Raw genomic sequence first — 12,454 nt, 5'->3', positions numbered from 1 at the left:
TTTTTCTTTTTTCAATCCTGTGAAGAAAATCAGTAGTACCTTCATGGGGATAATATTGAATCTATAGATAAGCCCATACTCTGTAATCTGTGAGTATAGAATATGAATCTGAGGTTTATCTTGTTAATCTTTGTTTTTCAAGCACCCAGTACAATGTCTGGTCCGTAATAGATACTTGCCAGAAATAATTTGTAGAATGACACTTTCATACAGATGTTTTGTCAGTAGTCAGTTCTTGTTCCCTATAGTTATCCTATGAACACTGGATTAGTGGATACTGAACCATTGCTTCTGGGGGAAATACAGAGTTAGGTTCTTCTGAACCTCTGATCACAGCATTTTCATCAACCAATCAATACATAACCTTGTTTTATATGTGTTTCTATTTAAAGCTATCTTAACACTGAAGTCGTGACTAGCAGCACTATAACTCATACCTGAACAAGCTTATCTAACACACATATTATCTCTATAAGGTAACATCACAGCCTTATATTTAGGAACACTTCTTGTATTTAGGAACACTACATAGCACTCCAGTATACTAAGCTTGGGGGATATTTCAAACACTGAAGTCACTAAGAAAAAGTACACAGATGTCAGAAACGTACCACTACATGCAAAATGAAAAGGATGCTTGTTTATTGTTTGAGAGATGAAAAAAGGCAGAGCATTGCCTTGTTCAGTCTCAGCCGGGAACATGTACATTAAGTAACTCAAATTTATTTCTACTCTGAGCATTTCCATGAATGACTGCAAAAGCACTACAAGTATTGATTTTGGGGTAACTTATAAATTTTAACAAGTAGGCAAATTTGTAAATATGGAATCTATGAATAATGAGATTAACTGTATTTTTAAAGTAAATAGTGATCAGGAGACTTAAACTTTCACTTATAAACCTGTTTACTTTAAAAAAAATTTTGGACAGACCAGAAAAATAGTCATAGAATTACCTGTAGAGTTGTTTAATTCCTTAGGGCTTTAGATATTTTGTTTAACCACCTCATCTCTTCATTGACAGTCAAGTAAACTAAAATCAGGATTTCATTGCTATTCAGCCATATTAAAGTAGAACTGGGACTCAGACTTATGCACCTGTCTCCCTATGTAGGAAATTCCCCTTTCCACTTCAGCCTGGTGATTCTTAACCACTTGTACTGAGTTTTCCTGCTTCTTTTTTCCTTAGCAATGGCATCAGAAGATAATAAAAGAGATCTCTTAGGTTGTCTTTGCAGAAATGCAAATAATGCAAAATTTGAGGGAAAGTGCAATTAGTAGCAGTCACCTAATTTCCATCTCCAAATATAGGACTATCTGTCCACTCAAAGTTCTGCTTCCCAGATCATCATTGCAAAAACATACCTTACATATGGATGAATAGTTATTCTGCTAGGATACCAAAAGAGTTGTTGTGGCTGCATATTAGGTTTCTGTGAAAGTAGAAACTTACTTTTTAAAGACCGAATTGCATTTTTGTTTCACTAAGTTTTGAGACAGAGTCTTACTCTGCCACCCAGGCTGCAGTGCAATGGGGCCATCACAGCTCACTGCAGCCTCCACCTTCTGAGCTCAGGTGATGTTCCCACCTCAGCCTCCCAGGTAGCTGGGACTATGGGCGTGCACCATCATGCCCAGCTAATTTTTTTGTGGTTTTTGTAGAGACGAGGTTTTACAATGTTGCATAAGCCGGTCTTAAACTACTGAGCTCAAGCTATCCACTCACCTCTGCCTCCAAAGTGCCGGGATTACAGATGTGAGCCACCTTGCCTGGGGATGTTTCACTGTATTTAATATGTAACATATTAGCAAAACTTCTCATGTCCACAAGATGTCGCTAAAATCAAAACTTAAATTGCAAGCAATTTTCAATTTATAAATATGTTGTGTTTTAAGAGTTCATTCTAACATTTATTGGTTTAATAAGCATTCATTGAGCACATGTTATGGGCTCATAATCAGTAACATATTTTTTTGAAAATTGACATAGTTTCCCAGAAAAATAATATTGCAGATGATGATCATAGTTCTAGAAATGATTGTAAAAATTAACAAATAATGTATCTGAACATAATGTATACACTATTTTAACTACCTTATTTGTCAAATGGATGTTTGTGAAGTGTTAGGGAAACCGACTTTCCATTATAAGGTTATTTTTTATGGAAAATGTGGGCTATAGTGGAAAGGTTGTAGAACTAGTAAAGGAATCCCTTCTTCTAATTAGAGCTGCCCTCTTGAATTTGAGACTTAGTAACTTTTTGAATATGTTTCTGATGAATCAGAAGAAAGGTTATGCATGGTGATTGGTGGAATATGACTTACTCTCCATGCGGATTCTACTCCTTTCACTGCCAACTGATTAGTTTGTTGAGGAGGACTACAGAAGTATTTAAAGGAAACAGAGGAAAACCTTTCTTTAGCTTTGCTAAAATTATCTTTAGATTATGTTAAAATGTTTCTGTTCTTCCTGGAATGAAATAAAAGTTACACTCAGTTCATGAATGCTACCATACCAAACAATTCAACAGAGATCAGCTTTATGATCTAAATTTAATCTGTAGTATTCTGCCTTCTAAGTTTATGATGTTCTTTTTAAAGTTGCTTAGCTAACATATTTTTCTCTCTTCCTATTCAGTTAAGGGTAAAAAATGTATTTCAGATGTTAATATCACAGCATTTTAATTTTGCAATCTAAATTGTACATTTATACTTCACCTCACTCCTAGAATATCATCCTACAAAGCACTGAAGGAGATTTTTGCTTCAGGTTATATCTAAACTATGTATCTCCTTTAGAAGTGAGTATATTGATATTGTCAGTATATTAAACAATATGCCTTGTTACATGATACAGTATCTATACATTCAGCAGATTTTATGATAACCTATTTGATCATTCATCACCTTGGCTATGTACAGGTTCAGGGATGCCAAAAGTAACACTAAAGTAGCCATTTAGACATTTGTCCTTCCAAACTTATAAACAAACATGAAGGCCAAAGCCAAACTTCATCGTTTATCACCAATTTGGAATAGCTATTTTTGAAACATTTCTCAAACTAAATCTTAAAGGAGATCCAATAAATAAAAGCAGGACTGTCCTAGTTAAAGGAAGAAGAACCTGGATTCTTGTGCCTTGGGTCACCTTCTTTTAGAAGCCTATAACTCAATCACATGCAGTTTAAAAATCACTATGCTAAAGCAAACAGATTATAAGGAAGGATTCAACCCTATAAAAGGGAAAAAACAAGCTATAGACTGAAATATTTGCAAACCACATCATCAACAAAAGACATATCTAAAATGTATAAAGAACTTTCAAAACTCAACGGTAAAAAACCAAACAACCTAATTAGACTATGGGCAGAATACATGAACAGATGACAGATAAACACATGAAAAGATGTTCAGTGTAAGTGACCATTAGGGAAGTGCAAATTAAAACCACAGCGAGATAATACTACACAACTATCAAAATAGCTAAAATAAAAAATAGGAACAACAAATGCTGATGAAGATGCATTGCTGGTAGAAATGTAGCATGGTTACAGCAACCCGGGAGTAGAATATGGCAGTTTCTTCTAAAACTAGATATGAGCTTACTATAGAGCACAGCAGTTTTCTCTTGGATATTCTCCCAGAGAAATGAAAACTTAAGTTCATGAAAAACCTGTACCAATTAATAATCCCTCCACCCTATTACTCTTTATCTTTCCATATTCATCAGCTCCTGGCATATTGCATATCCATTTGTTTGTTTATTATCTGGCTTTTTAACTAGAGTATAAGAATTATTAAAAACAAGAATTTCTCTAAACAAATTTAGAAGCAAAATACAACCCCATTAAATAATGGGCAAAGGACATACATAAAGAGACATTTTTCAAAAGAAGATATATATGCAGTCAACAGCTGGTGAAAAAATGCCTAAATTGATCATTAGAGAAATGTAAATCAAAACTACAATGAGATACCATCTCACACCAGTCAGGATGGCTATCATTAAAAGGTCAAAAACTAACAGATGTTGGCAAGGCTGAAGAGAAAAAGACATGCTTATACACCGCTGGTGGGAGTGCAAATGAGTTCAGCCATTCTGGAAAGCAATTTGGTGCTTTCTGAAAGAACTTAAAGCATGCACATCTGTTCCTTTTAGCCCTATTCATAATAACACAGATAGGCATCAACCTAAGTGCCCATCAGTAGTAGACTGGATAAAGAAAATGTGGTGCATATACACCTTGGAATACTATGCAGCCATTAAAAAATGAGAACATGTTCTTTGCAGCAACATGGATGGAGCTAGAGGCCACTATCCTAAGTAAACTGACACAGGAACAGAAAACCAAATACTGCCTGTTATCACTCATAAGTGGGAGTTAAACATTGGGTACTCACGGGCAAGAGGGGAACAACAAACAGCTACTTGAGGGTGGAGGGTGGGAGGAGGGTGAGGATCAAAAAAACTGCCTATCAGGTACTATGCTTATTGCCTGGGTGACAAAATAATCTGTATATTAAACCTCCATGACATGCATTACCTATATAACAAACCTGTACATTTACCCCTGAATCTAAAATAAAAGTTTAAAAAAATGAAGAGAGGTTTTTCAGTTACATTCATTGCTATATTCCCAGCATCAAGAATGGTACCTGGCATTAGTAAGTATGTAATACATAGCAAGTGGATTTGTTCATCAATGGAAAAGGATTGTAAAGCAAATTTGGAAGAGCTGGAGACTCCCACCAAGCTGAACTGGTGTTTCTATCTGAATCTGCCCTTGCATGGAATCTGAATATCTCAAACATAGTTAAAAATGAACACTAGGGAATTTTTTAAGCACTTACTTTGGTAACTCTATATGAAGGATCTATAATTAGGAGTCTGCAGCAGGGTGCTTGGACCAATAAAATTATACAAATACTAAACAAAGTAGAGTTTGCCATTTCAGTGGCAAAAACCGCAGTTACTTTTGCACCAACCTAAATAGCATGGCTTACCTGGTCTAGACAGTGGTGTTGGAAAAATTAGTAAATAAGGCTACAAAATGTTATCCTACACTCTAGGTCTCCTTGAATCTCTAACTGGGGAGTTGGTAAATGGGGAAGTACAAAGATGGCAAAATAACTATAACCTGTGAGCAGTTTGCTGAGAAAGACTTCTGAGATCTTAGAATTTAGCAGAAAAGAATACATGATCAGCTGGGCATGGTGGTTCATGCCTGTAATCCTAGCACTTTGGGGGGCCAAGGCAGGGGGATCACAATGTCAACAAATTGAGACCATCCTGGCCAACATGGTGAAACCCTGTCTCTACTAAAAACACAAAAATTACCTGGGCGTGGTGGCGCATCCCTGTAGTCCCAGCTACTCAGGAGGCTGAGGCAGGAGAATTGCTTGAACCCAGGAGGCGGAGGTTGCAGTGATCCAAAATTGTGCCACTGCACTCCAGCCTGGCAGCAGAGTGAGACTCTGTCTCAAAAAGGAAAAAAAAAAAAAAGAATATGTGATTGATTCGTGAATGATATCATGGCCTCCTTAAAGCATTATACCTACCACTTCTTTTTACCATCTGGTTGTGGTAAAGAACATTTAGAATTTTTATAAATAAGCTCACAATTCCTATTTCTAAAAATTGCTTACGAATCTTTTTTTTCAACGTAATGTCTCTCCAGAACATCTCTTGATCAAGCACTAGAGCTATGATATATTTACATTTGGTACATATATATTAAATGAGCATTTTTAAATTGAAAATTATAAAATGAAACTATATGTATTTAACTTAATAGAAAATTAGAAACAGTTGTGCTATATCCAGGGTTAGTCTTAGAATAATACTCACTTTTGTGTTAATGTAATTAACAGTGAAAAAGCATATATTTAATTGCTGATTAGTTTTTATTTAGAGTTAGTAGAGAGATGCCTCTTGGAATTAAATTATTGGAGATTTGGCATAATTTTTCCCAGATTAGATGTGCATGCCTTAGAACTGGAAGAAGACGATTTTCAGTTGTTTTGTGGCATTCTGTCTAATGCCCCTTAAAAGATCTTTTTTGCTCTCTATAAATATTTTTTGAGTGGCTCAAGATGCTTTACCTATATTTAAAACTGAACAATTTAAAAATAAATTCCATTTTAGTGGAAAGTTTGAAGATTCATTTTTTTCCTCCGAATAGATGTTATGGAAAGAGCCTGCACCAGGTGTTAGGTAACCTGGTACATGAGCCTTTGCAAATCACTGCATCTTAATGGGCCTTACCTTTTCTGCTGTAAATGCCTGAATGTGAGCTAAAGTAATCTCAGCTTTTTCTGAGGCTGTCCGGTTGTCTTCTCACCTTCTTTATTTCCTCTTCTGCTGCATTTGCCCAACTGCCTCAGAGGCCAACAGGGTGTCACTCTTAGCAACTTCAGTCATTTAATTAAATACTGTCAGACTATTCTTTTCCATCTACTAACAGCAAACCTTCATTCTTATCTCTGAATTTCCTTTCACTCTAGTGATGAAAACCCACTTGCTTTATTTTTTTTCTTTATTCTTTTCCTACATAGACTATGACTGTCTCTGGAAATTCTGCCATTCAAGTTTAGAGCTCTGCATAGAATCTTAGAATCTTTAGTTTTCATATATATTGTACTTGTATTTCTTATTTTTAGTGTTTTTTGAGATTCTAGAATATCTTGATTTTTTTCTATTGGTAGAATAATAAATGTTTCTGATTACTTGATTTTGTCATGTAAGTAAGGCATTTGAAAATGTACATGTTGACTTTTTAGTTTGTTTTTAAATGAACAGCCAATATTAGGGATAGAAAATGAATGCAGATAACACATATTTTGATTTTCAGGTCATCTGTCCTGTCAAATATGTTTGTGTATAGTCATAGTTGAGAGTAGCAGTTTAAATTTACTGTTGTTAAACATGGTTGGAAAGAAACCTTTTCACAGTAGTTAGTAAAATCATACCAGTCTATTCTCTAAATTTGCAAAGAATAATAATCAATTGTAATATTTTATGTTTGTTTTCAATTTAACCTATTGGTAAAACATACTTTTTTATATCTATATACATGTTGTTTTCATTTTCTCGGCTCTTTTTCACGGAAATTTTATATCAGACATTTAAAGGCACTTAATACAAACATTTTTACTGAAGTGTAATTATTAATTGGAAGAGTAATAAGAATAACAGTAATTTGCCTTTAAAAGATGTATTGTTGTTATTGGCACTCTTACTAAGTTTCTTTTACTTTCCAGTGTTGAGATTTTCCAAATGGCCAGCCAACTCTCTGTACTTAGATGTTATATTAAAAAGTAACAGAAATCTATTCAAGGATTTTTGATGTTGCCCTGTGACTTGCTTTTTCTTTTTTAATATGTTGTTTGAACTATGGTAAGCTTTATAAATAACCGAGGCCACTTTTTCTTAAGGTTTTGATTTTTCATACAAAATCTTGTTTCTTTTTAAATCTAGGTGACTGTGGGGATCATGTTGTTATAATGAACACAAGACACATTGCATTTTCTGGAAACAAATGGGAACAAAAAGTATACTCCTCACATACTGGGTAAGATAATGCCATTGTCAGGAAAAGTAGGTAGTTAAAATATATCACTTTAAGAATAACAGTTGTTCTTATTCAAAAGATAAAAAGGTATTTTTAAAAATTAGCATTTATTACTAATTTTACTCATGCCATGTATATAATTTACTCCATTTTTAAAACCACAGAACTATACCAAATAACTATTACCTGACAGTATTTGTTTATCCTCAAAATGTTTTTATAACCTGTGAACAAGATTATTTTCATTTTTTAGTCACTCTTTTACTTCTTTGTTTCTGCTTCCTGTAATTCATCTTACTGCTGTTTTTAGAACCATCCTGAACACCTAACAAGATGTTTAAGGAATGGTCTCTCTTATCTAAATAAAATCTTATTTGTCAGTATCTCTCTTAATTAAATACACTCACCTGGGCGTGTTCTGATGGTTTCTGAATACAACGGGACTCTTTCCTCTGTCTTTCAGTTAGGCAATCTTCTGTCACAATATAACTTTTCTTCAAGGCCATAGTATTTATATGTTTGAGTTTACTGTCAGCTAAAACTCCTGAGTCTTTTTCAGGTATACTGTTGAATCATGTCTCCTCCTTCCTGTGTGCTTTAGTTGTATTTTAATTCAATTGCAAGACCTTAAGTTTACTCCATGTTAAATTTTATCTCCAGCCTTTTAAGATCCTGATTTTACCGTCTAACGTATTAGTTAGCCCATGGCTTCAGGTCATGTGCACATTTAATTAAGCATACTTTCTATACTGTTACCCAAGTTATGGTTAGAAATGTTGATCTTTTATTCTTGATCAAAATCACTATTTTATTTCCACCTGCACTTTTGCGTTTGATGTTCCCATCTGATTCTTTCCATCTCTTGCCCAAGTGCATCTTAAATATTTGGAGCAAAGTTTTTGCTTCCTTGAGCCAGCCTTTGCCCACTCCACCTTTGCCCATTCCGCCCCTTAAAATGCATTCATGAAATCTTTTTATAACTTAAATTTACATCTGTCTTTAGTAATTTCAGCTATTGGCAAATCTCTGTGTATAAACCAAGTTCTACAAAATTGAGAGGTCATTGGGAAAGAAATATTAAAAGTCAGAGTAACATAACATGATAAAAGCATAAAAGGAAGTATTGACACAAATGCTATGGTAATTACTATAGCAATAATATCTGTAGTATTACTGCAAATGAAGGAAAATAACAGCACAGCCAGTAGTGAACAGCTACCATCATGTATACGTCAGCTGGTAGTGTCCCTGTCAGTAGTGCTTTCTCATTGATAGATGAAAATTCAAACTCCTTTGCTAGTCATTGGAAACCAGTTTCCACTGCTGCTTCATGGTTCTTCTTAGACAACATACTGCTTTTTCATTCCTTTCTGCCTTTGCATGTGTTGTTCCCCTGACAGTGAGGAATTCTCCTATTTATTCATTAAAAATTGGCTCAGATGTCACATTTTCTGGGATACCTTTTCTATTTCCCCATCACTGAAAGAGTTGATTGCTTTTGCTTTCTGTTGACTCTTCACTTACACTTTGGACATACTACTTTATTATGCTCATAATACTATATAACAATTACATATTCAAAATTCAGCTTGCTAGTTGCAAATTTTTAGGACATACTAATTTTAGAAAATGTAGAGACATTTAAAGAGGGAAGTAAAATTCACTCCAATCCCATGACTTAATATTTTAATATATAGTCAGCCCTCCATATCTATGGATTCCACATTGTGGAAATAAAAATTTTTGTTTTATTTCGTTTTGTTCTTTGAGATGGAGTCTTGCTCTGTCACCCAGGATGGAGTGTAGTGGTGCGATCTTGGATTACTATAACCTCTGCCTCCCAGGTTCAAGTGATTCTCCTGCCTCAGCCTAATGAGTAGCTGGGACTATAGGCATGCACCACCATGTCCGACTAATTTTTGTATTTTTAGTAGGGATGGGGTTTCACCATGTTGGCCAGACTGGTCTTGAACTCCTGACCTGAGGTGATCCGCCTGCCCTGGCCTCCCAAAGTGCTGTGATTATAGATGTGAGGCACTGCACCCGGCCCATAAATTTTTTTTTTAAGTTGTATCAATACTGAACATGTATAGATGTTTTTCTTGTCATTGTTCCCTAAACAATATAGTATAACAACTATTTACATAGCATTTACATTATATTGGGTATTATAAGTAATCTAGAGATGATGTAAAGTATATGAGAGGGTGTGTGTAGGCTACATGCAATTACTACATCGTTTTATATCAGGGACGTGAACATCCCTGGAGTTTGGTATCCGCAGGAGATCCTGGAATTAGTCCTCCACAGATGCAGAGGGATACCTGTATATTCATGTTTATATCCTTTTTCGCTCAATAGAAAATTTCAGAGAACCTTTTTGTAAATATTATTTTTGGTCACTAAGTAGTGAACAAAATGATTTACGATACTTGATCTTTGTTCTGTTTTTTTACGATAAAAATTTTGGCTTTTCTAAAGCGCTCGTAAACATTTTGTTGTTTCAATTCTTGGGTTTTTTTTTTAACTTTTAAGTTCAGGGGTACATGTGCAGATTTGTTACACAGGTAAACTTGTATCATGGGGGTTTGTCATACAGATTATTTCATCAACCAGGTATTAAGTCCAGTACCCATTAGTCATTTTCCTCTCTCTACTCCCACCCTCTACCCTGCAATAGGCCCCAGTGTGTGTTGTTTCCCTCTGTGTCCGTGTGTTCTCATCATTGAGCTCCCACTTATAAGAGAGAATATGCAGTGTTTTGTATTCCGTTCCTGTGTTAGTTTAGAATAATGGCCTCCAGCTGCATCCATGTTGCTGCAAAGGACATGATCTTGTTCTTTTTTTTATGGCTATGTAGTATTTCATGGTATATATGTACCATATTTTCTTTGTCCAGTCTACCATTGATGGGCATATAGGTTAATTACATGTCATTGTTACAATAAATAGTGCTGCAATGAACATACATGTGAATGTGCTTTCATAATAGAACAATTTATATTCCTTAGTGTATGTACCTAGTAACGGGATTGCTGGGTCGAATGGTAGTTCTGTCTATGTAGGACTTTGAGGAATCTCCATACTGTCTTCCACAATGGGTGAAGTAATTTACACTCCCACCAGCAGTGTAAAAAAAGCATTCCTTTTTCTCTACAGCCTTGCCAGCATCTGCTTTTTTTTTTTTTTTTTTTTTTTAGCTTTTTAATAATAGCCATTCTGACTGGTGTGAGATGACATCCCATTGTGGTTTTGATTTGCATTTCTGTAATAATCAGTGATATTGAACCTTTTTTCATGATTGTTGGCCACATGTATGTCTTCTTTTGAAACATGCCTTTCACTGTCCTTTGCCCACTTTTTAATGGTGTTTTTTTTTCTTCTTGTAAATTTAAGTTCCTTATGATGCTGGATATTAGAACTTTGCCAGATGCATAGATTGCAAAACTTTTCTCCCCTTCTGTAGGTGTCTGTTTACTCTGTTAGTTTCTTTTGTTGTGCAGAAGCTCTTTAGTTTAATTACATCCCATCTGTCAATTTATGCTTTTGTTGCAATTGCATTTTGTATCTTTATCTTCATCATGAAATCTTTGCCCATGCCTGTCTTGTTTTTTTTTTTGGATTTTTATGTTCTTAATGCTTTTAAATTCTGGGGTACACGTGTAGCTCATGCAGGATTGTTACATAGGTATACACATGCCATGGTGGTTTGCTCCATCCATCCCCCGTCACCTACATCAGGTATTTCTCCTAATGTTATCTCGCCGTACATTGATTTTGTATCTTGAGACTTTGCTGAAGGCGCTTATGGCTTAAGGAAATTTTGGGCTGAGATGATGGGGTCTTCTAAATATACAATTCATCATCTGCAAATAGAGACAATTTGATTTCCTCTTTTCCAAATTGATTACCCTTTATTTCTTTTTCTTGCCTGATTGCTCTGGCCAGAGCTTCCAATACCATGTTGAATAGGAGTGGTGAGAGAACCCTTGTCTAGTGCCAGTTTTCAAAGGGAATGCTTCCAGTTTTTGCCCATTCAGTATGATATTGGCTGTGGGTTTGTTGTAAATAGCTTTTATTATTTTGAGATACGTTCCATTGATACCTAGATTATTGAGAGTTTTTTTTAGCATAAAGCGCTGTTGAATTTTGTGGGAGGCCTTCTCTGCATCTATTGAGATAATCATGTGGTTTTTGTCTTTGGTTCTGTTTATGTGATGGATTATGTTTATAGATGTGTGTATGTTGAACCAGCCTTGCATCCTCAGGATGAAGCCTACTTGATTGTGATGGATAAGCTTTTTGATGTGCTGCTGGATTCGGTTTGTCAGTATTTTATTGAAGATTTTTGCATCAATGTTCATCATGGATATTGGCTTGAAATTGTCTTTTTTAATTGTGTCTCTGCCAGGTTTTGGTATCAGGATGATGTTGGTCTCATAAAATGAGTTAGGGAGGATTCCCTCTTTTTGTATTGTTTGGAATAATTTCAGAAGGAATAGTACCATCTCCTCTTTGCACGTCTTGTAGAGTTTAGCTGTGAACCCGTCTGGTCCTGGGACTTTTTTTGCTTGGTATGGTATTAATTGCTGCCTCAACTTCAGACCTTGTTATTGGTCTATTCAGGGATACAACTTCTTCTTGGATTAGTCTTGGGAGGGTGTAAGTGTCCAGGAATTTATCCATTTCTTCTAGATTTACTGGTTTATGTGCATAGAAGTGTTTGTAGTAATCTCTGATGGTAGTTAGTATTTCTGTGAGATCAGTGGTGATATCCTCTTTATCATTTTTTATTGCATCTATTTGATTCTTCTCTCTTTTTTTTTTATTAGTCTGGCTAGCAGTCTATCTATTTTGTTGATCTTCAAAAAACCAGCTCCTGG

General features: G+C 35.2%; 1 protein-coding gene across 1 annotated transcript in view; it reads left to right on the top strand.

Moving 5' to 3' along the window:
* Positions 1-12,454, top strand: part of MRPL13 (mitochondrial ribosomal protein L13) — a 66,611-nt gene that overhangs the window by 7,379 nt on the left and 46,778 nt on the right. Inside the window, exon 3 of the mRNA XM_017530711.2 lies at positions 7,478-7,571. Coding sequence (XP_017386200.1) covers positions 7,478-7,571 — 94 coding nt within the window. The remainder of the gene's footprint in view (positions 1-7,477; positions 7,572-12,454) is intronic.

The sequence above is a fragment of the Cebus imitator genome, unplaced genomic scaffold (assembly GCF_001604975.1).
Source record: "Cebus imitator isolate Cc_AM_T3 unplaced genomic scaffold, Cebus_imitator-1.0 Scaffold68, whole genome shotgun sequence".
In the NCBI taxonomy this organism is placed as follows: domain Eukaryota; kingdom Metazoa; phylum Chordata; class Mammalia; order Primates; family Cebidae; genus Cebus; species Cebus imitator.
The sequence above is the reverse complement of the archived record's forward strand: the minus strand, read 5'-3'. Positions and strand labels throughout refer to the sequence as shown.